This window comes from Barbus barbus (genome assembly GCF_936440315.1).
Source record: "Barbus barbus genome assembly, chromosome: 7".
In the NCBI taxonomy this organism is placed as follows: Eukaryota; Metazoa; Chordata; class Actinopteri; order Cypriniformes; family Cyprinidae; genus Barbus; species Barbus barbus.
This window is the reverse complement of record NC_136735.1, coordinates 205,687-230,740: the sequence shown is the minus strand read 5'-3', so window position 1 is coordinate 230,740 and position 25,054 is coordinate 205,687. Positions and strand designations below refer to the sequence as shown.

General features: G+C 40.9%; 1 protein-coding gene across 1 annotated transcript in view; it reads left to right on the top strand.

The window, feature by feature from the left end:
• Positions 1–4,682: 4,682 nt before the first annotated feature.
• Positions 4,683–25,054, top strand: part of LOC306872242 (uncharacterized protein) — a gene marked incomplete at both ends in the record, with an annotated part of 120,229 nt that continues 99,857 nt past the window's right edge. Inside the window, 6 exons of the mRNA XM_079420735.1 lie at positions 4,683–4,690; positions 6,870–6,930; positions 7,244–7,437; positions 7,546–7,649; positions 7,733–7,851; positions 7,934–8,045. Of these exons, the coding sequence (XP_079276861.1) occupies positions 4,683–4,690; positions 6,870–6,930; positions 7,244–7,437; positions 7,546–7,649; positions 7,733–7,851; positions 7,934–8,045 (598 nt within the window). The remainder of the gene's footprint in view (positions 4,691–6,869; positions 6,931–7,243; positions 7,438–7,545; positions 7,650–7,732; positions 7,852–7,933; positions 8,046–25,054) is intronic.

Below are 25,054 nucleotides of genomic sequence, written 5' to 3'. Positions count from 1 at the left end.
ACATAGGTAGAGTGGGGCCCAAGGTGAAACCGGGGTCTGACCGACTCAAAGAAGGGCACGAAGCCACAGCACATAACCCATACCGTACAGGATTTTAGAAAGACCACAAAACACTTGGTGTGCGATCTTACCACAACGTGGCTTTAAGAAAGTGCACAGAGACATGCGTGCGCACTTACCATATCATGGATTTGAAATATTCTCGGGAGGGAGCAGTATGCTCATAGGTTACCCTCTATGCTGAGGGAAGCGAAGCTAGCTCTACCAACAAGGAGAGCAACTTTACAGGGAGGCAGAGAGAAGCCTAACAACCTGAAGTTGCTGACTCACAGAGCTGAATTCTTTTCAGATGCTCTATCATGGCTTAGAGCTCTGGAGAGCGGAGAACTTAACGCTCAGCATGAGAGGGCACTCAGCACATACATAGGTAGAGTGGGGCCCAAGGTCAAACCAGGGCCTGACCGACTCAAAGAATGGGAACGAAGCCGCAGCGTGTAACCCATACCGTACAGGATTTTAGAAAGGCCGCAAAACACTTGGTGTGCGATCTTACCACAACGTGGCTATCAGAAAGTGCAGAGACTAGCATGCGCACTTACCATAACATGGATTTGTAAACACCATCTTTTCAAATGCTCTGGAGGGAGCAGCATGCTCATAGGTGACTCTCTATAGTGAGGGGAGCAATGCTAGCTCTACCAAGGCAGAGCTCTGGAGAGTAACTCAGACGCTCAGAAGGGAGCGGCATGCTCATAGGTGACCCTCTAAGTTAAGGGGAGCAATGCTAGCTCGACCAACAAGGAGAGTTCGTGAGGGAGCAGCATGCTCATAGGTGACCCTCTATAGTGAGGGGAGCAATGCTAGCTCTATCAAGGCAGAGCTGTGGAGAGCGGAGAACTTAACTCTCAGCATGAGAGGGAACTCAGATGCTCAGAAGGGAGCGGCATGCTCATAGGTGACCCTCTAAGTTGAGGGGAGCAATGCCAGCTCGACCAACAAGGAGAGCTCGGGAGGGAGCAGCATGCTCATAGGTGACCCTCTATAGTGAGGGGAGCAATGCTAGCTCTACCAAGGCAGAGCTCTGGAGAGCGGAGAACTTAACTCTCAGCATGAGAGGGAACTCAGACGCTCAGAAGGGAGTGGCATGCTAATAGGTGACCCTCTAAGTTGAGGGGAGCAATGCCAGCTCGACCAACAAGGAGAGCTCGTGAGGGAGCAGTATGCTCATAGGTGACCCTCTATAGTGAGGGGGGCAATGCTAGCTCTACCAAGGCAGAGCTCTGGAGAGTAACTCAGATGCTCAGAAGGGAGCAGCATGCTCATAGGTGACCCTCTAAGCTGAGGGGAGCAATGCCAGCTCGACCAACAAGGAGAACTCGGGAGGGAGCAGCATGCTCATAGGTGACCCTCTATAGTGAGGGGAGCAATGCTAGCTCAACCAAAAAACAGCCTACGAGGGTTACCGTGTGTCAGGCTACCGTGTGTCTCTCACGCCACGTCCCCTCTCCTCCTAGCGTGATTTCCAGGAGCAGACAATCACGTGACAGAGGGAGCGTTCGTGCGCACCACATAAACACAATTACACAAATGTAAAACAAGAGTTAATTACAGACTTCGATTCGTGCAGTTATCTGGGTGCGCTCCCACGTCTCATTCTGGTTCTCCCGCACAGGTGTCTGTCTGCCAATTCTCCAGTTGCCTAAGAACAATAAACCCTCTTGCCTGAATGACTATCGCCCAGTTGCCCTCACATCTATAGTCATGAAGGTTTTTGAGAGACTTGTAAAGAGCCACATCTGCTCCTCCATACCTGATACTTTGGACCCTCTTCAGTTTGCCTATCGCCCAAACAGATCTACGGACGATGCCATCTCTCACGTCCTCCACTCTTCTCTCACACACTTGGACAGCAACAATGGGAATTATGTAAGGCTGCTATTCATTGACTATAGCTCAGCTTTCAACACTATAGTCCCCATCAAGCTGGCCTCTAAACTCACAGACCTCGGCCTAAACTCGTCACTCTGTGACTGGATTCAAGACTTCCTCACCGGCAGACCTCAAGTGGTGAAAGTTGGCCAGTTCACCTCAAACTCCATCACACTGAATGTAGGAGAGGGCTGTGGGGTTGCGTCCTGAGTCCCCTGCTCTACTCTCTCTACACGCATGACTGCGTGTCCTCTCACAGCTCCACATCTATTGTCAAATTCGCTGATGATACTTCGGTTCTGGGCCTCATCTCCAACAACGATAAGACTGTATACTTGGATGAGGTAGAGAGACTCACATCATGGTGCCAGGACAACTGTCTCTCTCTGAATGTGAGCAAAACTAAAGAGCTGATCATGGACTTTAGGAAGAGACAGCAGCAGCCCTACACTCTTCTTATGATCAGTGGGACCCCTGTGGAGAGGGTGAGTAACTTCAAGTACCTCGGTGTAAAAATCTCCGAGAACCTGACTTGGACTACACACATCCAAACACAGGTTAAGAAAGCCAGGCAAAGACTGTACCATCTGCGACAGCTGAGGAAATTCAGGGTCTCACCAGCAATCCTGAAAACTTTCTATTCAGGGTCCATAGAAAATGTATTGACTCAGTGCATCTCAGTGTGGTATGGAAACAGTTCCAATCAGGACTGCAAAGCACTACAGAAAGTTGTGCGCTTAGCTGAGCGCACCTCAGGGTCTGCTCTCCCCTCTATGCAGGACATCTACCTCAAACGCTGCAAAAGAAGAGCTGTTAAAATCATCAAGGACTCAAATCACCCTGGTAACCATCTATTCACTTTGCTTCCATCTGGTAAGCGCTTCTGTAGCCTGATGGCAAAGACTGAGAGACTTAGGAGGAGCTTCTTCCCCGGGCCATCAGGCTCCTAAACTCTAACTCTGTGTCATAACATCACTTGACTCCATGTAAATATCATCATATCAATAAGCTATTCATAATTTTTTCTACCTCATATTGCTGCTATTTAAATACCCTGTACAACTTTTTGCACATTCTTTTTGCACATTCCTCTTTATTACTATCTAAGTCAACAACATACTGACCCATACTGGGGAAGCACTCGAGCAGCAGAGTTTTGTATAAAGATTTAGCTGGATGATTAAATGGTTAGAAGTGCATGCGTTAGCGTTATCAGCTCAGCGTTTAAATTTTTAAAGGTTTGGATAGCAGAGCACACTATTAAGCAGTGGAGACTAAGCTCTTCTTTTTCTGTTGGACTCAACACGATGAGTCTAACACTGCATTCTTCACATCAGAGCCGCTAGCGTAACACTTGCACCTTCATCAGGTCTGTTTGGCTGGCTTGGGATTTCCCTGCTTTTCTTCTACAGATGTATTTCATTACCGCTCTCTGCAGTTTTTGCCAAGCTCTCCTGAAGGCGCCTGTGCCTGGCATGCTTTGTTATTGTTCCCACTATAGGCCTGCTTTCACATCTCGTTTCAAAGTATTCTGTTCAACAGGTCTGTCTACAGGAATGTTTCCTTTCATGGGTGTTTCTTTGAGCAATTTGCCACTCTTTTTGCCAGTGTCATAAGAGACCATTCAGTATGAAATGATTGCAAGTCAGATGACGTCTAAATACTAATGAGGAAGACAAATCCTCAAAACGTAACAAACTGTAAGCAAAGAACATACTCAAGCATCATTTATTTTGAAGTATATTTCTCAAGTCATTGGCAGAGGCTTCCTATTACAAGAGATTTTTACAGAATTCATGCCACGTTGAAATGCAGGCTGGGTCATTGTTGGATTAAATGCACCATGATATGTCTTTTCATTAGTAGCCTGTGGAAATATTTGGCAATGCTGCTTATCTCATTGTTTTAAAGAATGAAAACGTAAATTTATGCCAGAATGAAAACGTAAATTTATGCCAGAATGAAAAACATTTGCACATTGGAATGTAATCCATTCCACTGTATTGCATTTCGTTACGGGACCTTTACACTTGGCAAGCGAAATACACTGCTCAAGATGGTGTCTAAACATGCAAATATCATGCCACAGTGAGGATGTAATCACTATCTAATCATAGGCCTGAAGAGAAAGGGCTGTGTGACAAGGAGACTATTTGTAGCTAATTGGCCAATTTCTTTAACTTAACCTACACCTGCTGTGATTTGAATTACTCATGTTAAGAAAATGATATAAAGCTGAAGCAGAACTGTATCTTCGCTGGGCTTTCGTTAGCTTGAAAGTCAGCATCTGTTTTTTTTTACAAACCCCGCTCTAAATTTGGATTGGCGTTTATCCAGCAAAATACATCAATGAGTCTGAGAGAGAATTCAGCATTGCTTAGAAATCCGGTTCTTCTCTTCACCTGAGCCGTGCCTGATGAGTTTGATAGACTGCTAGCATCTTCTGAGCAAGACGTATGGCCTTCCGTTGCTCACATTAATCAACAGGCATAAGTGAAGATACGTGACAGAAAGACAGATACCAGGGAGAGTTCGGAAGCTATAATGAGGCTTTAAATCACTGACAAAATGAGCTAAAAGAAACGGAGGTAAAAACAGCAGAGGGCACATGAACAAGCAAAGGAGTCAGAAGAAAGGTGTGGCCACAGGGAATCTCCCAAGATGCCTGATTTCTGCTGCCTCAGATAAAAGAAATGAATGCATTTAATACATTTATTTGATCTTCTCCTTAGGCTACTTTACTTCAGTACTGCATGGACAGGTAAGTAGAGCAAATGCATACAATTAATAATAATAATGATAATAATAAAATGATCTAAATCTAAATCAGTGTTACCCAATCCTGTTCCTGGAGATCTGCCTTCATGTAAAGTTTAGCTCCAACCCTAATCAAACACATCTGAAGCAGCTAATTAAGATCTTCAGGCGCACTTGACAATTACAGGCAGATATGTTGGATCAGGGTTAGATCTCCAGGAACAGGACTGGGAAACCCTGTTTAAATCAATGAACTCTGACAACCTCTCCATGATGCTGGAACAACCTCCTGGCAAACTGCAGCATTGCAGTGAAGTGAAGATTGTTTTTTTTCTAAATCACTATTTAGTGTGACCACTCTTTTTTCCTTGGCACACTTGCCCACAATTTTTAAAGCTGCAGTCTGTAACTTTTTTTGGTTAAAAATGATCCAATATCAATATTTGAGCAAGTACATCACCAACCAGTGTTCAAAACTATTGCTTTACTTTAGCCAGATTCACAACGGTTAGGTTATAATAATGTTTTCTAATTTGAGTGGTACGGGTAGGTTTTCGCTGGAAATTTGAGCACGGCATTGTGTCATTACATCACGTCTGTAAACATGAAGAAGTTTTCTCGGCTAGTAGGCTATCGCATGTGAGGATCCTGCAGGTGACGGATCGTTTATAGTCTTTTCTCACAGCAGCTGAAATAATTACATTTATCATTTTGATGGCGGATTGTAATCCAGAAAGGATTATGTGTTTATGAAACACATGTGAATGAAATTAAATTATATTCCAGTTTTAAATGTGCTTCTGATTGCAGATAGCCTGGGATTACACAAGATTTGTATTTTAAAGACAACCAGTTCGAAGAGAGCATACTTTGCTTTTTGGGTTAAAATAATTTATTAATAGGAAATTCGAATGGCATGACAATTAGTTTAGACTGTACAGAAATTGAAATCTACACGCTAATACACATTATACCCATAGTTACGCAATGCTGATGTTGTTAACATTAATAATTTGAGAATAAAGTATAACAATAATAATAATTTGCACGGTTTGATGTGATATGAGCTAACCGATCAATAGATTTAATCACCATTGGTTGCGTGATTTATTATAATAATTTTTTTCCTCAGTTGAGCGGTTCCTTGTTACTTACTTGTTCAGATGGCAATATATGGTGAAAATTCTTATTTGGGTCATATATTCCAAGACATAGGCTAGAATCTGTGATTCTGAAGTACAGTAAACATCCAAAACACCGGTGCGGTGACTGACAGCTACACATTCACCTCAAAACATTAGATTAATCCGCGCTGGAGCCGTGCCGGAGCACAACGCCACGCAAGCAAGATAATTCCGCAAGCAGCTGCAATTCCAGGTTTTCAAACAGAGATAGTGACAAAGAGGCAAAACTTATGAACTGCAGCTTGAAGGTAGTTTCTAGGTTGGTCATTCCGGCATCTTGAAGGATTGCTACAGTTCTTCTATGGATCTAAGCTTTTATCTCAATTGCTTCTGTATAATTTTAACATAATATCATTTAATATGACTTTTAAAACATGATTTTTCATTTTCATTATTAATGCATCCAATATTTGATTTTATGTTTTACATGACACCCTTTTCACAAAAAGAAAAAAATCTTTCACATTTATTTTTCCTTATTTCTGCAAAAAACCCGATGACACTTGGTGTAGTGGGGCATGATAACTACATTCAATGGTTCCTAGTTCTGTGCAGTAGCATGTCAAATAGAGAACGTTTACAACTATTTAACTTATTTCTCCTGATAATATTTTGGATGAAGCACTATTGTTCTGAATATGTTGCTCTTAAATTGTTGTGCTTTGTTTTATCTTTAGTATGTCACAGATCATTTTAATGGTAAGTTCAAACATAGTTATATTGACCCCATTAAGTGTATATATATATATATATATATATATATATATATATATATATATATAAAATAGTTCAGAATAATTCTAGTGTGATTACACAGAACACTGTAGCTGTTGAAACTGAGCTGTCTGCTACTGTTCATTTTCTTTCCCAGCAGAGATTCAGCAGGCTGAGTCAGAGAACAGGTCCGAACAGCTTTGTGATTATGCCTACCTTCCTAAATTCATAGCATTGTAAAAAGTCTAAAGAGAAAAAGTGTTTTTTTTTTTTGTTCCCAAACAGGACGCTGAATGTCTCGATAGAAACTTATGACTCGGCAGAGGTGAACCACACAACCTCAGCGGTAAGGACGTCTGCCCACCAAAGGCCTCAGCCTAAAATACCTCCCTAAACAGCTGTTAACAGTAATATATCTGACACCTTGTTCATGTTGATGGAACAAACCAGCAGTACATAACCTTTAGATCAGTGATAGGATAAATCGATTAAGTGATGGAAACGTCTCCAGTGATAAACATGTAGCTCAGTCATATAACCGAATCAGAGCTGGATTTCTCTGTGGAGCTGGTCCGTAAACTCACACAACACACGAGTCCAGCTCCATCTCTTATGTAGCTTTCTAAGCTCGACGAGTCACAGTTTTCTGTCTTTTACAGGGCTCACAGAAAAATGTCAGTGTGGCTGATTTCTTCGCTTCTTTGGACGATCTCACTGAAACAACCATCCATGATCTAGCGTTTGTTGAGAACTGGCTGTATTTGAGGTTTCTGCCTGTTCTGTCATATATGAATGAGGAGTTTGTGACACAACTGAGCTGGATGAACTTCACCTGTGGGGCCTTCCAAGTCATGTACATGAAATTACCTGAAACACCATAAAAATACATACATTCATATTTAAATATTTCACCTTAATACCATGAGTGCTAGTACAGCAATGTTCTTTTCTGAATGGACAGTGTGGAAGTTCTCGGCAGGGAGGAATCGCTGATCACAGACAGGCAGCAGAAGCTGATCTTCACGCATCTCATTTACTCTTTCCTGTCCAGAGCAGATACAGCAGGTACACAGACATTAACTGTCAAGTGTATCAAAAGGATCCTTATGGAGCATTGGAAGTCACTGATGCAAAATGTTTAATTTCAGATCCAGGCTGCCATTCAAACATCACCAGTAACCATGAATGGATGCAGAGGAATTTCGGGATCTTCTCCAAATATGCAACACTCAGCCAACTGCAAATATTGGACAGCCATTTCACTGAGGTGAGTTGAGTTCTGAAAGTAATGATCTAACAACGGTTATGATGCAAATAAGCTCCAGCTAACGACTTTTTGTATTTTGTAGTTTGATTTGTTAGGGTTATTGAGTCCATCTCAACTAGCAGAGCTGACAGCGACTTCTGGAGTGCTGAACAGTGCGAATATGATCGACAGCATTTTTGACCGTCTAGAGGAAGGTGATGCTTTCCAGAACATGGATCAGTTTTTCTGGACACTCGTTCAATCTGAGGTAAAAAAAAAAAAAAGAGGAAAAATAGTGTGTAATAATGCAAAAAGACAACAGAAAACCATACATTTTCAGTTTACAGTCAGTTGATCGCTGATTCAGTGATGTCATCATCCCGCTCAGTTCAGTTTAAATAGTATCTGTGCAATCAAGTCGGCTATATCACTGGAAATGAAGTGTCCCCAACTAAGCAAGCCAGAGGTGACAGCGGTGACAGAATGGAGAAAAAAACCTTGGGAGAAACCAGGCTCAGTCAGGGGGCTACTTCTCCTCTATTTCCAATAGGGTCTGGCTGCAGACTTGCACTTGCACTCTCAGTATTTGCACTCTCAGACTTGCACTCTCAGGCACCTGTGCTTCCGCGAGTGACGTCACTTGCAGTCTTTTTTATTTTGTTCTGTTTATTGATTTTTTTTTTTTTGGAATCTCTCAACATTTTACAACAGTAGCTAGGTGGTGAAGACAAGAAAAAATAAATTAAATTACGTCACTTGCAATTGCCGCTTGCACATTCCGCTACCTGCAACGTCACTTGCATTCGACACAAATCGTGTGCGTTGCCAATGGAGACAAGATGCCGTGGTGGTTAAACGATTAAAACTAATTTAGTACAATAACAAACAGAGTCCTGCAAGTCATCTGTAGGAGAAAAAGACAAGACCCGCAAGAACAGCAGAATATGAACGCAATGCGCAGAGTTTCTCATTAAGCGTTTTCCTCCCGCAGAAAACCATAAACACTTAATATGGCTTAATGTGTTAAAATACATTAAGTGCAATTAAAAGATAAAATTCAATGTATAGTTATTATTAAATGTACTACAAGGTAAGCAGACGCCCACAATACGCAAATTTTCACTTGTCCTCCCATACAGTAAAACGCTCAATGTGGTATAATGGACTAAATTTAATATAATAATAATAATAATAAGGGACTTAAGCAATTACATCGCTTTCCTTGATCTGAGCGGTACAATACTTGGCTACTTTTCCTAAGTTTGGCACCTGAACACACACACACAAATGGACTTGATTCAACCAAGTTAATTGGTTGAAAAAAAAAATCCCAAATTTGTCCTTCATGGACAAAAGTGGGCACCCATAGGAAGTGAATGGGAAGTACACATTTACATTTACATTTATTCATTTAGCTGACGCTTTTATCCAAAGCGACTTACAATTGCTATATATGTCAGAGGTCGCACGCCTCTGGAGCATCTAGGGGTTAAGTGTCTTGCTCAGGGACACATTGGTGTCTCACAGTGGATTCGAACCCGGGTCTCTCACACCAAAGGCATGTGTCTTATCCACTGCACCATCACCACCCCCAAGTACTATAATTCAGAACTTTTTTTTTTTATTTGTCCAATAAAAATCAATAAATCATAATGAAACATAATGCAACATAATGCAGATCATACATACACATAAATGAAGGGGTGAGCCTATACAACATTCTCAATGTGGAAAACATTCACACACACACATGTTGGTTTTTGTGGTTTATGGGGACTCTCCATAGGCGTAATGGTTTTTATACTGAACAAACTGTGTGTGCTATTGCCCTACACCAACCCTACACCTAAACATAGCCCTCACAGGAGACTTTGTGCATTTTAGTATGTTTTTTAAGCCTTTTGAATTGAATTGAAAGTGCAGAAGGGCACTCCGAGAAACAGTTGTTTGGTCCTCTACACCCTTCAACCCTTCGAAGTTCTCACTCCGGAGGGTAAACCCTTTGAAGAGATTAGGGCATAGGGATGAGCTCTTCCAAATGGAACGCAGGGATAGACTAACTTTTTCTTCTTCTTCTTATAATGGCAGCTTGCATCCTTGGTGTTGCATTACCGCCATCTTCTGGAGCTAGTTACTTCCCATGTACATCATCTTGTTTTTCAAATTCTTGATATTAGTCTCATCTTAGTAAAAAGAAACAAAACAAATCAAATATTTTATTCCTTGTCCGCTCCTTCTGCATTCCAGTATGTTCTTTAATCCACAACTAGTTTATCCTGTTTCCGCCATGTCTTTTACAAATATCATCCTTTGAATTTCATATTTTGTGCAATACACAATCACGTGTTCTACATTCTCAGGTACTTGGCACTGGTCACAAAGTCCTGTTGGAGGTTTCCCTATCATATGAAGCATACTATTTAATTTACTGTGTTCGATTCTTAATCTGGTTAAAATAGTCTCTTCTCTCCTGTTTTTCCCTTTTACTTTCCACTGTACCAACTCTTTTCTTTAATACATATAGATGTCTTCCTTTTAGTTCTTGATACCACCTCTGCTGCCATTCTTTAATTATATGTCTCCATACAATACTCCTTCTTTCTGATCTTGAAAGACTGATAGCAATATCTATATTCTCTTTTTGAAATGCTTGCTTAGCTATTTTATCTACGTTTTTGTTTCCTAGAATACCCATATGGACTGGAACCCACATAAATACAATTCTGTCAGGACCGCTATTGTCAAAATGATAGACACTTAGCATACAGTTTGGTTTGGCGGTAAGCTTCTGTTCTGGGCAAAAAACTCCCTGCCCATCCATGCAGCCTGTTATGAATGAGCAGGGAGAGCAGCGATAATAAACCTAGTTATTAACTAGGGTTAACAGAACAGAACAAAGCAGATATCATTACATTACTCAAGATAAAGGAGTCTGATTCAAAAAGTAATATCAGAAAGCCAAGTCTTGATTGTGGCAAAAGGAGGAGTTGGCGATGGAGGAGAGTAATTACTCCTGAGCAAGCAAAAAGCTGCTGAATAATACTGAATAGAGCTTATGTAGGAATGATGCGGTAGGTGTTGTATTCCTATAGGTAGATGTGATCAGCAGAGAGTCGGCTGATGCAAGCTTGACTCACGTGACCTGCCAGAACGAACGCTATACGATAAATTTTCATAATCCTCAGTCCAACCAAAACTTATTTTTCTCTTTTCCTTTTTACCATCAATCTTTCAATAAACTTTTGGTTGGGTGACTATCTATATAACGGGGCGAAGGAGACGTGAGGCAAGCAGATCCAAGTGCAAGCTTTTATTAATAAATATAGTCAAATCACAGGCAGGGTCAAACAACAGCAAACGGATATGGCATGGGCAAGACACAAGCGTAATCCTAGGGCAAGCGTGGGTCTTGATCGGCAAACAATATCCAACAGGGCAAGGCAGAGAGATAATCCAGGAACACGAGCAATAGTCCAAGAGAGGTGCAAACAGAGTCTGAACGGCAAGGCAAAGGGTTAATCCAGGAAACACAAGCAAGAATCAAAACCAGAGAAAACGCACAAGGCAAGGCAAGACTATGACAACTACGTGGGCTCCGCAGAGTAGCTATCACTAGGAGAGTGATAAACGCTATACAAAACTCGGCAATGACAGAGAGGAAGTCCAAGGCTTATAAAGAGTGTGTGATTGTGTGATCAGCTGTGTAAACAGAGCAATGTGAGATTGGTGACAGCCATAGGCGTAATTTATGGGTGGGACATGTCCCCACCACTTTTTACCAGGCTCGATATTGTCCCCACCACTTTTAAAAAGTATCTGAAAAATAGATTGCGTAAGGTATATATTAAAGGAAAAGCACCATCTACAAATCGTCACTCTTCATAATCTAATTCATTCATTTAACAAATTTTTCCGCCGGTCAGAAGCTTTTCAACGTCCTCAAAGATGAATATTAAGTCTCGTTGTGAAACTACCGCGAGATACGCGATATGCGTCATGGGATATGTAGTTTCCTTTCCCTATAGTCTACAGATCCTGTACCTCTTTTAAAATTTATTTGTAGTCTACAATGTTAATACTGTATTTTAATTTTAAGGTCTCTGCACACTGAGTCCAAAATTTTCGCATGCGTTTTTTCGCATTCGCAATCTTAAAAATTCGTCACGCACAGACACTGAGTCCGATGCGTTTTAATTAATCCGTTGCGAAAAAATTCACAAAACTATACAAAATGTCTTCATGCAGTGAGGATGATTTTGTTGTCCTCTCTCTTTTTAAAAAAAGAAAAAGAAAAAGGAAATATTGGGTCCATCCAATCCTTAGATTGCGCAGCGAGGAAGGAGAGTTCCACCTCCTTATCAAAGAGCAGCGGGATTATCCCAAGAGATTCAAAGTTTATTTCAGGATGTCAGTGCCTCAGTTTGATACTTTGCTAGCGATACTGAATCCACATTTTAAAAAGAAGACCACCAATTTCCGTGAACCAATTTATCCTGAACAGAGACTGTCTGAGGTATGGATACACCAACAGACACACACACACACACACACACACACCGAACTGCGGCATCGGAAAGGTGCGTGCCAGGCATAAAAAAATAGGCTACAGCAGTTCTTTATATTCTGTATCTTTGTATTCCGCAATTTGTTTGTCATAAAGTGCTCTGTGCTGCAAGACGAAGTGTATTAATTTGTCTGACACTATTTTGGATTTTGGCTTTCGCTTGTACGGTGGCTCTGAATGGTCAAAACACCTTCTCAAAGCATCTCAAAATGCTTTATACGGATGCGAAAAACGCAAAAAATCGAACCCGATCCGAATTTCTTTTTGACGGACGACAATTTCGGAGGCAGTGTGCAAACGTGATTGACAACGTGAGGTCGTATTTATTTTTCAACGTGCGAAAATTTCGGACGAAAAATTCGGACTCAGTGTGCAATGGCCTTTACTGTGCGTGGCTGCTTCACTAAAAATCTTTTGGACATTTTGTTGATGTTTTAACATTTATGCTATAGGTAGCAACATTTACCGTTAATTAGCCTTTACATGTGGGGTGGGGGAGGAAAAAATAGAGCTTTTATAAAAACGTAATAAAAAAAAGATTTGTCAAAACAATTTCATTTATTTAATTATTTAATTAATAAAGGTAGTTTAACCATTTTAAACACAAATTAACTCTGTTTACTATGTTTTACACGAGGTTTTGTGTAGTTCAGGATTGGTAAATTATTTGATTGGATGAGGAAACATTTTGTGGGCTTGTCTTGACTCTTGACGTAATGTTGATTCTTCCATGTTCAGCGCGTGCATCGATTACACCTGCTTTTAGCAAGTTGTCCGGCTGGTATTAAGAGAAAATTCATTCATTCAAGTAATTCAAAGTAGAATGAATCGTAATACACACACACACACACACACACACACAATTGTGCAATTAATGAATACGCTGCAGCTGAGCTGACCATGAAATGGTAAGTTCACCATATTTATCTTGCGTATTTTGATTGATATTAGCTACCCTGGATGTGTTGTGATAAGCAAAACGTAACATTCACATTGTGAATGTTACGTTTTGCTTATTTGGATGTTTATAGACATATTTGTGAATGTGATGCATGTGTACATCAAAGTGAAAATTAAGTGCATTTCCAACTCTGAACTCAGTCCCCAAGTAAATTCGGTTATTAAATAAACAAATAGCAAAACGAGTTGTGCGGTGTCCCCACCACTTTTCAAAGCAAAGTTACGCCACTGGTGACAGCTGTGTGTCGTCGGTGCAATGGATGATGGAAAATGTAGTCCAATGGTGAAGTGCAACAGTGGTGTAATGCAAGAGTCCATGCGGTGAGCGGGTGACCTCTGGTGGTGAGTGAATGGATGTTCATGGACCGGATTCGTGACAATCTATATGCCCTCACAAACTAATCCTGTAATTCACTAGTAACTGCCTTCACTGTAGGGTCAAAGGCATTTCCTCTGCCTCTACCTGCAAGGAAAGGAAAAGGAAAGGAATTGATGTGTGGCCAAGTATGGTGTCCCATACTTGTTGTTGTTGTTTGTTTATTTATAAAGCACATTTAAAAACAACCCAAAGGTTTACCAAAGTGCTGTACTGAAGGTAAAACTTTAAAATACTGTTCCATCATTAATGAATAACTACACAAGAACACATGAATAACGCAATATTAGAACTAGTAACTATTAGTAATTAACAAGAAACTCTGATTAATGAATTAGTAAGTAATAGTGCTTAGTCGAATGTGGTAGTTCATTATTAGCTAATCAGTAATTATTATTTTTTCATACCTCCCCATTCTATCTACTAAGAAATACTGCATACAGGTTCATAATTAATATGAATAATACATAATGTATAATTAATTCTAAAGTAAAGGTCATGGTAACCCACTAGTAATGACTCGAACTGGAATAATGACTGGAATTACCAAATTCTTCAGAAGGAATTACTAATTATATGGATCAGTATTCTAAAGTGAAGATCATGATAACTCCCTAGTAACGAATGAAATCATTGTAAGCTTTTGAGAGTGTTGTAAAGCATTGGATAGTAATTATTCAGGTGTTACTACATCCTTCTAAAGGAATTACTAATTACTAATTCGCCATGATCCAAGATGGCAGCATGGTCAGACGCAGCGGCTGCTCCGGGTCCCAAAGACAGTGCTTTTATGTCTTTTAATGTAGTCTGTTCGTCTCCAAATAGTGTAAAATTACCGCTAACTCGCAAGGAAATCAATCCAAAACACATCTATGATCGCCAAAGCCTTTTGAATATCGGCAACGCATACAAACAACAACTCTTGCCAGCGGCTAATGAGAAGCTACGAGGCCTTTGTTTACTGCTGGAGCCGCACCTCGAGACCGCGGCCTCGCCTACTGACGCTACCCGCACAAGGCAGCGTCGCAATCGGTGTGAGAGAGGACGGAAGCGCGGTAAGCGCGGAGGTATACGAGCTAGGCTAAGAGCTAACCCAACAAGACCGGCTCTTCCAACACTCATGCTCTCAAATGTTCGCTCTCTGGAAAACATACTGGACTTAATTCAACTCAGTCGGTCTACACAGCATGCGGCAAGGGATTGTTGTGTGTTTGTTTTCACTGAAACATGGTTAAACGACAACATCCCAGACTCCGCCATGCAGCAGCACGGGCTAACCAGCTACCGAGCGGATCTGGTAAGACCCGCGGAGGTGGCTTGTGTGTGTATATCAACAAAGACTGGTGTAACAATGTTGCGGTATTACCAAAACACTGTTCATCGCTGGTGGAGTTTATGTTTGTGAAGTGTCGACCATTCTATCTGCTGCGGGAGTTCACGGCCATTGTTATCGTCGCGGTTTACATCCCCCCCGTGTGCAAACGCTAAGGACGCGCTTCGTGAACTGTACAGCGCCATCAGCGAACAACAAACAAATAACCCTGACGGCTTTTTCATCATGAAGTGAAGTGATATGACATACTGCGAAGTATGGTGACCCATACTCGGAATTCGTGCTCTGCATTTAACCCATCCAACGTGCACACACACAGCAGTGAACACAAACACACACACACACACCGTGAACGCACACCCGGAGCAGTGGGCAACCATTTATGCTGCGGCGCCCGGGGAGCAGTTGGGGGTTCGGTGCCTTGCTCAAGGGCAACTCAGTCGTGGTATTGAGGGTGGAGAGAGCGCTGGACATTCACTCCCCCCACCTACAATCCCTGCCGGCCCGAGACTCGAACCTGCAACCTTTGGATTACGAGTCCGACTCTCTAACCATTAGGCCACGACTTCCCTTAATCACAGCCGGTGACTTCAACCACGCAAACTTAAAGACTGTTTTGCCAAAGTTCTACCAACATGTGAACTTTGCAACAAGGGGAAACAACACACTGGACTTTGTTTACACAACAGTAAAGAACGCTTAAAAAGGCTGTACCCCGCCCCCACCTCGGGTACTCAGACCACATCTCTGTTATGCTAATCCTAGCATATAGACCACTTCTCAAACTTGCCAAACCAGTTCAAAAGCAGATCACAGTATGGCCAGACAATGCCACCTCAGCAATACAGGACTGCTTTCAGTGCACAGACTGGAACATGCTTAAAGAGGCAGCCAAACAGTAAACTCCCCAGAGTAAAATTAACTCTATTCAGAGAACATTTGGCCCCACTCTAAATAGAGTTAAATTAACACTGAAGCAGAGTTAAAGTTTGTGAGCTAATTAAGTGACTAATTAAATGATGATTGAGCATTAGTGATGAACACATGTTGTTAACAAGCAGAATCACTTAGGAAAAGAGAAACACAAGAACTACAACTGACTTCAGCCTCAGATGAAATCAGCTGAAATAAAATAAGACGTGAAATCTCTGAAGATCTGATTAAACAACTCCACAAACATACTAACCAGACTGAGTTTATTGTATGTCTACAGAAACTCTAATTGAGAATTTACAAAGGTTTATGTTGATGTTTTATTGGTCAAGAAACAAACAACAACAACAACAACAAACAACAACAAACACATGATACCACCATAATAGTGGTCAGTGTTTACTTTAGTTGGGCTCTTGACTCGTTTAATAACTCATAATTTTTTGCTTTTGAGCAATTGCAATATTGTTTCACAGCAATTATTTATGCACTGCTAAATCAAAAGTTGGAAGTAGCAGAGTAATGATTTCTGCTTATAACTCATTTGAATGAAAACCAAAACAAATAATAATAATATAATGCTTCAGTTTTGAATATAAAAAAATAAAAAAAACTGCATCAACTCAGGCTTTTAGACATGGATACGTATCATATGATCCTCAATAGTGGTGACAATAATTATTCATACAGCAGTGCATGATGGGATTTTTTTTTACTGTGCTGGTACACAGCATGCATTGCAGCATGAAGTGTTTTGTATATTGTCGCCATTGTTGAGATACATATACTGGTTCTTGATGTCTGTGTATCTGCATAATACAGATGTTTGACATTTTTCATCAATTATATGGACTTAAAATCATTCACAATAACTATTAGAACAGCACTTTGTTTGGCAGCTGTAGTTTCACAGGGTTGATTATGCAAAACCTAAACACTTAATGAGAAGGGAAAAAAAAATTACATGTAATCAAATCAACTCATGATGACTATTTTATCATACAAACAGCTAATATGTGCTTAATGTATACCACTGATCTCTCTGCTTTATAACACCACATGCATTGCTACAGAGAGAGATCTCACAGAGGAGTCAAGGGTCAAGAGACCAAATAAAGTAAACACTGCTCTCCATGATGGTGGCATCATTTTAACCAATAAAACATCAACATCTGATCCTCTGTAATTCTCAGTAAGAGCTTCTGTAGACATGTGATAGAAATATAGTCAGTCTGGTTGGTAATGGGTGAAGCTGGTGATGCTGTTTGTGGAGTTGTTTAATCCTCCTCTGCTGAGATTTAGGTCTGGTTTCACAAACGGGGCTTAGCTTAAACCGGGACTAGGCCTTAGTTAACCCTCTGAGGTCTGAGGTAATTTTGGTAAATTTTTACATTTAAAAAATGTAGCTGAAATAAAGCCATAAAAGCCACACTAAATCGTCCTGAATAAGACTTTTGTGTAATCAGTCTTGTAGGCTAGAATATTTACTTCACAATTATGTGAAAATCATTCAGCTTACTCATTCACAGAAAACAATATATTGATTTAAATGTTTAAAGACATGTTTTGTGATCGAAAGCCAATATGCGAGGGAGTGGTAATAGCCTTGAATATTAAGTGATTCTCACCTGAGAGACAAAGGGCCCTCCCCTAAAGCTGCTAATGGCCCATCAGTGTGACTGTGACTGAGGCAGGTAAGAGAGAGAGTGTGAGGAGACTGAAAAAAATTTGGGTTTTTAAATTATTTGTATTTTATTTACAACACAGTATAATCAAAACATACATAATGAAGGTCAAAGACACATTATTGTGCACACTGATCTAACCACAGAGATGTGAAGAGACTTTGAGTCATTCCTGCAACAGATTCTGTTCAACAAGTGAAACAAGTACCTGAAATTTACTTATTTCCATGGATTCAAGAAGAAAAAAGCATAATCAGTAGTCAAGGATCTTGTTTTACCATAGAATATCAGTGTAGTTGACCATCTGATGTTGGTACAGCGCTCTCAGAGGAAAACATCTTGAAGAAAGTCATCAGGATTCATCTGTGGTTCAGGCACCTGATTCAATAAAATACAAACAACCAAAAAAAAAACATTTGTGAGCATAGACTCATGCATGCTTTGTACTATCGTACACAAAAAAAGACATTTTATATCTGAGAAATTAATTATTATTGTTTAGTACGTTATTAAAAACTATTTTTGAACAGAGAAGACTATTAATAATAAACATGTTGTAAACATACTTAGACTCGTAGCATTCATCATGTTACAATGTACTCTCATATTACTTTTATTGTTTTATATAGAGCATGAAAACAACAGTTTGGGGAAAAAAAAACAAAAAAACACAACTATGATTTTGTAGTCATACCGCCTAGTATGCATGATTTTATAGAAGCTGTTATGATTCTGCAGCCATAGACTCATGTATGCTGTGAACCACAAAAGGATGTAATTTGTACTATAAAAAATATTTTATATCTGAGAAACTATTTATTATTGTTTAGCACATTATTTAAATCTATTTTTGAACAGAGAAGACTATTAATAATAAACATGTTGTAAACATACTTAGACTCGTAGCATTCATCATGTTACAATGTACTCTCATAATACTTTTGTTTTGTATAGAGCATGAAAACATCATTGTGCCGTAAGAAATTTAAATACAATGAATTGTCCATCATATTCAAACACTGTAGTCTGGAATTACAGTTTGGGAGAAAAACAACTATGATTTTGCAGTCATATAGTCTAGTATGCATGATTTTATAGAAGCTGTTATGATTCTGCAGCCATGACTCACGCATGCTGTGAACTACAAAAGGATGTACTTTGTACCATTAAAAAAATGATATTTTATATCTGAGAAACTAATTGTTATTGTTTAGCACGATATTAAATCTATTTGTGAACATTAAACATTCTTAGATGCGTAGCATTCATCATGTTGTCGTTTGGGAAAAACCCAACTAAACGCGTTCAGGTTTGTCACAATAACACGCTAACTAATGCAAAAACAAGCTTTACTTACTCAGATCGATCGATGTCTTCTGGATGAACTCTTGCTGTTATTCTGAGGTAAATCCAGCCTTTACTCAGCGCGTCTTCTTCCAGCAGAGATGAACAGAGTCTTGTGACTGTTTGTTTGTTGTTGGGCGTCTCCAAGCGCGTGCAGGTCACGTGGTTATTTACATGTGAACACGAGGGGACGGGATCTCATTAGAAATAATGAGTTAGACTGGACAGACTGAACATCGTGTCGGTTTCATACGGATTACTTTATCACAGAACATTTGTTTTCGACAGTTGAAACAAACTTACTTCAGTTGAAAGCAGACACTTTAGGCTTTCTATAGAGATAACTCTCATGTTTCTGCGTTGAGTATTTGCTGAGTTACACTTCATTTTAGTGACGCGTTACTATAAACAGATCGCGGAGACAGAGAAGACAGAGAGCGCACCCTGTTTGTTTTCTTTTTTCCCCAAAACCACAAAGTTTTGTTGTAATCGTGAGTGTACTCAAAAAAAAGTAGACACTTAACAGTTTCGATTGATGTATAACACTTATTTGTATGACCAAAATCAACAGAGTATTTTTAGTGTCTTTTGCACTTATCTTAAAAAAACAGAGTTCATATCGCCGGCGATACAGCCGACCCCAATGGGTTAAATTAAGATATTTAAGCAACTTTTACAAAAATGCCTTAGAAGAAAACATTACAGGTGTATATCTTGACACAGAACAGTGACCCTGACCCTGACATATTTTAAGATAAGACATATTTTGAAATATTTTAAAATAGTTTGAGTTGAGACAGCTCAAACACGCATTTTAGTCTGGGACTAGCTTAAGACTTGTCTGTGAAACCAGGGGTATATGTCTTATTTTATTTAGTTGATTTAATCTGCGGCTGAAGTCAGTTGCAGTTCTTGTGTTTCTCTTTTCTTCAGTGATTCTGCTTGTTAACAACAGGTGTTCATCACTAATGATCTATAATCATTTAATTAGTCACTTAATTTGCTCATTAACTTTAACTCTGCTTCAGTGTTAATTTAACTCTATTTAGAGTGGGACCAAATGTTCTCTGAATAGAGTTAATTTTACTCTGGGGAGTTTACAGTGCACCAACAACAACCACACAGACCTGCATGAGTACACTGAAACTGTGACTGCTTACATCAAAAAGTGCACTGATGATGTGACAGTCACCAAGACCATCACCACACGTGCAAACCAGAAGCCATGGATGACAGCAAAGGTTCGTGGGCTGCTAAAGACCAGAGATGAAGCATTCAGATCAGGAGATAGAGTAGCCTTCAAAACAGCAAGAGCCAATGTGTCCTGTGGCATCAAAAATGCAAAATGGTCACATGCTCAATAAATCCACAATCACTTCACAAACAGCAGAGACACACGGAGCCTGTGGCAAAGCCATTCAGATCATCACTGACTACAAGCCACTGCCACAGGCCTGTGATGATGACACATCCCTCCCCGATGCACTCAACCACTTTTATTCACGGTTTGAAATGCAGAATGACACACCTGCACAAAAACTGCCCACACCTCCCAACGACCGGGCGCTCTGTCTGTCTCCAGACGACGTAAGGAAGACCCTATCTAGGATTAACCCATGCAAGGCTGCGGGTCCTGACAACATACCTGGCCGTGTTCGGAGAGACTGTGCTGCACAGCTGACAGATGTCCTAACAGATATCTTCAGCACCTCACTGAGCCAGGCAGTCGTCCCCACATGTCTCAAATCCACAACAATCATACCGGTGCCAAAGAAATCACCTGTGTCCTGTCTAAATGACTACCATCCCATAGCACTGACTCCAATCATGATGAAGTGCTTTGAGAGGCTAGTCATGCACAACATCAAATCCAGCCTCCCCAACACACTCGACCCGCTCCAGTTTGCATACCGTCCAAACCGCTCTACAGACGATGCAATTTCCTCCACCCTCCACCTGGCTCTTACCCACCTAGAAAATAAAGACTCCTTTGTTAGAATGCTGTTCACTGACTTCAGCTCGGCTAATAATCCAACAACAGCTCATAAATAAACTAAACTTGCTGGGCGTTAACAATTCCCTTTGTAATTGGATCCTGGGCTTTCTAACCGGAAGACCTCAGTCAGTCCGTGTTGGCCACAACACCTCGAGCACTACCACACTGAGCACAGGTGCTCCACAAGGCTGTGTGCTCAGCCCGCTGCTCTTCACACTGCTGACCCACGACTGCACTGTCAAGTTAAGCTCCAACCACATCATCAAGTTTGCTGATGACACAACAGTGGTAGATCTCATCAGCAACAACGATGAAACGCACTACAGAGAGGAAGTGGCACAGCTGGCTGAATGGTGTGGCACTAACAATCTGTCCCTCAATGTGGAGAAGACAAAGGAGGTTGTGATGGACTTCAGAAGAAACTCCGTTGACCAGCCCCCACTGACCATCGACAGCTCGACTGTGGAGAGAGTCAGCAGCACTAAATTCCTGGGGGTGCACATCACAGAGGATCTCACCTGGACCACCAACACCATGTCACTCTCCAAAAAGGCACAACAGCGCCTACACTTTCTCCGCCGGCTGAAAAGAGCAAGTCTCCCTCCACCCATCCTTACCACATTCTACAGGGGCACCATTGAGAGTGTGCTGACCAGCTGCATCACTGTCTGGTACAGGAGCTGCAGTGCTGCTGACCGCAGGAACCTCCAGCGGACAGTGAACACAGCTGCAAAGATCATCGTTGCCCCTCTCCCCTCCATCCTGGACATTTTCCTTACACGATGCTCCAGCAAAACCATCAGCATCGTGAAGGACTCCACCCATCTCTCCCACAGTCTCTTCTAGCTGCTACCATCAGGAAGATGGTACCGAGCATCAGAGCCCGCTCCGCCAGACTGCTCAACAGCTTTTTCCCCCAGGCTGTGAGAGCCCTGAACTCATACCACTCCACCCCCCTCTGAAACCCCATGCAAACCCCTACTTCCTGAAACATGGAACATTGGTAAGTTGTTCCATAGTTTAGGGCCTACCCATGCAAAGGCTCTGCCCCCTCTATGTTTTAGCTTAGTCCTGCACACAAAGAGTAGTCCAAGATCCCCAGACTTAAGTGACCTAGTTTGCTTATGAGGGAGTACCATGACAGACAGGTAACCTGGAACTTTTATAACTTCAACAGTTTTAATTTGTGATAAAATCTCAAGCTTAAGAGATTAAGTTCTTTACAAAAATAGTCTGATAGTATCAAGTATCAATAGTATCAGCCTATATGCAGCCATTGAATACTATAGCCAAATAGAGGTTTTTCATATTTGTATACCATCTTTTGTCACCAAAATTTTAGATTTTTGCTGTCTGAATTACTGGATTTTCTTTTTAAGTAAACAAAACAAACAGAAGTAAAACAAATTTTAAATGTAGCATAAAAGTGAGCATATTTCACCCCCAAAATATGGTAATTTTAGAGGTAAATAAAAAACACACCAAAAATTGCATAAATTCATAGTTTTTATTTGATCAAATATAGTGATGTCACGTTTATTTAAAAAAACAACAACCACCTCTGGGCCCAAATGTGTCCACAAAGGACCAATTAAAGGCTAAATGAAGGATGCTTAAGGGTTAAAAAAGCATTAAAAACCAGTTTTAAAAGACATATTAAAAATGTGTGGAACATTAAAGAAATTACCTTTTATTTAATTTTCTTTTTCACATTTTTGTCAAGTCAATATTATTTGTATAGTGCTTTTAACAATGCAAATTGTGTCAAAGCAGCTTTACATCGACTTGATATGAAGCTGGGTGGCTTTATATCAGCTTTACAGTATTTAGACGGGGAAATAGTTTGTCAAAATAGTGTCATTCTCCTCTGGCCAGACAAAATGAGCAGTTTAAATCTAGGCTAAAGCAGAATCAGATTCTGCAAAGGACTCATCTGGCTCCTGTGGTCTTGTCCCGATGGCCGTCTTGGAGACAGGGTCTTCACTGGGGATCAGTCTCTGGGGCTCACCTAGGTGTCCTGGCTGTAGAGATCATCTCTAGGTGCTGATCCACCATCTGATCTGGATACAGTCTGGATCTGGGTGGCTACGGTGACCTCGGAATAAGAAAAAAACAGACTAATATTAGCGTGGATGCCATTCTTCTAACAATGAAACAAGTACATCAGGTGTTTTAGGAAGTGTTCCCGGTTCCGGTTGACAATCCTTTAACGGATTTGAATTATAGAAATGCGATAGTGTATTATGTGTAAGCCAGGTTAAAGAGAGTGGGGGCAGTAGTGGCCTAATGGATAGAGAGTTGGACTTGTAACCCGACGGTCGTGGGTTCGAGTCTCAGGTCCGGCAACCACGACTGAGGTGAGACCCTTGAGCAAGGCACCGAACCCCTCAACTGCTCCCCGGGCGCCGCATTGATGGCTGCCCGCTGCTCCAGGTGTTCCTGGATGGGTTAAATGCAGAGAACGTCCCTTTCCCCCTTCCCCTTGGGGAAGTCGTGGCCTAATGGTTAGAGAGTCGGACTCGTAATCGAAAGGTTGCGAGTTCGAGCCCCCGGCTGGCAGGAATTGTAGGTGGGGGGAGGGAATGTCCAGCGCTCTCTCCACCCTCAATACCACGACTGAGGTGCCCTTGAGCAAGGCACCGAACCCCCAATTGCTCCCCGGGCGCTGCAGCATGGCTGCCCACTGCTCCGGGTGTGTGTTCACGGTGTGTGTGTGTGTGTGTGTGTGTGGATTTGTTCACTACTCACTGCTGTGTGTGTGCACTTGGATGGGTTAAACGCAGAGCACCAATTTCGAGTATGGGTCACCATACTTGACAATACGTCACGACTTTTTAAACTTTAATGTAGATTCAAACTGACAGAGTGTGTCTGCTTCCCGAACAGTGTTAGGTTGATTGTTCCAGAGTTTGGGTGCTAAATAGGAAAACGATCTCCCACCCGCAGTTCATTTTGATATTCTAGGTATTATGAAATGGCCAGAGTTTTGAGATCGGAGCGGACGTGAAGGACTATAATGCAATAAGAGCTCACTCAAATACTGAGGTGCCAAACCATTCAGGGCTTTAGGTAATTAGTAAGATCTTAAAATGTATACAATGTTTAACAGGGAGCCAGTGCAGTGTTGACAGAACCGGGCTTATGTGGTCATACTTCCTGGTTCTAGTAAGAACTCTTGCTGCTGAATTTTGAATCAGCTGGAGTTTGTTTATTAAACGTGCAGAGCAACCACTCAATAAAGCATTACAATAATCTAGCCTCGAGGTCATGAACGCATGAATTAATGTTTCTGCATTTGACATTGAGAACACACAGTAGGTCGTAATTTAGATATATTTTTAAGATGGAAAAATGCAGTTTTATAAATGCTATAAACATGTTTTTCGGAGGAAAGATGATATAAAAAAGTACACCTAGGTTCCTAACTGATGACGAAGAATTTACAGAGCAGCCATCAAGTATTAGACAGTGATCTAGGTTATTACATGCAAAAGTTTTTGGTACAATAATTAACACCTGTTATTTCAGAATTTAGCAGTAAGAAATTGCTAGTCATCCAGTTTTTTATATCAACTATACATTCCGTTAGTTGTATAGCAAATTGGTAAGTTTCATCAGGTCGCAAAGAAATATAGAACTGGGTATCATCAGCATAACAGTGAAAGCTAACACCATGTTTCCTAATGATATCTCCCAAGGGTAACATGTTAAGCGTGAAAAGTAAGGGACCAAGTACTGAGCCTTGAGATACTCCATACTGCACTTGTGATTGGTATGATACCTCTTCATTTACTGCCACAAACTGATGGTGGTCAGGTAAGTACGATTTGAACCATGCCAGTGCACTTCCTCTAATGCCAACATAATTTTCTAGTCTATTTAAAAGAATGTTGTGGTCAATAGTGTCAAACGCGGCGCCAAACACGGTGTCAAAAGTAGCACTAATAGAGAGATACAACCACGATCAGATGATAAAAGCAGGTCGTTTGTAATATGATATGGTCTAAAACCTGACTGGAAATCCTCACATATA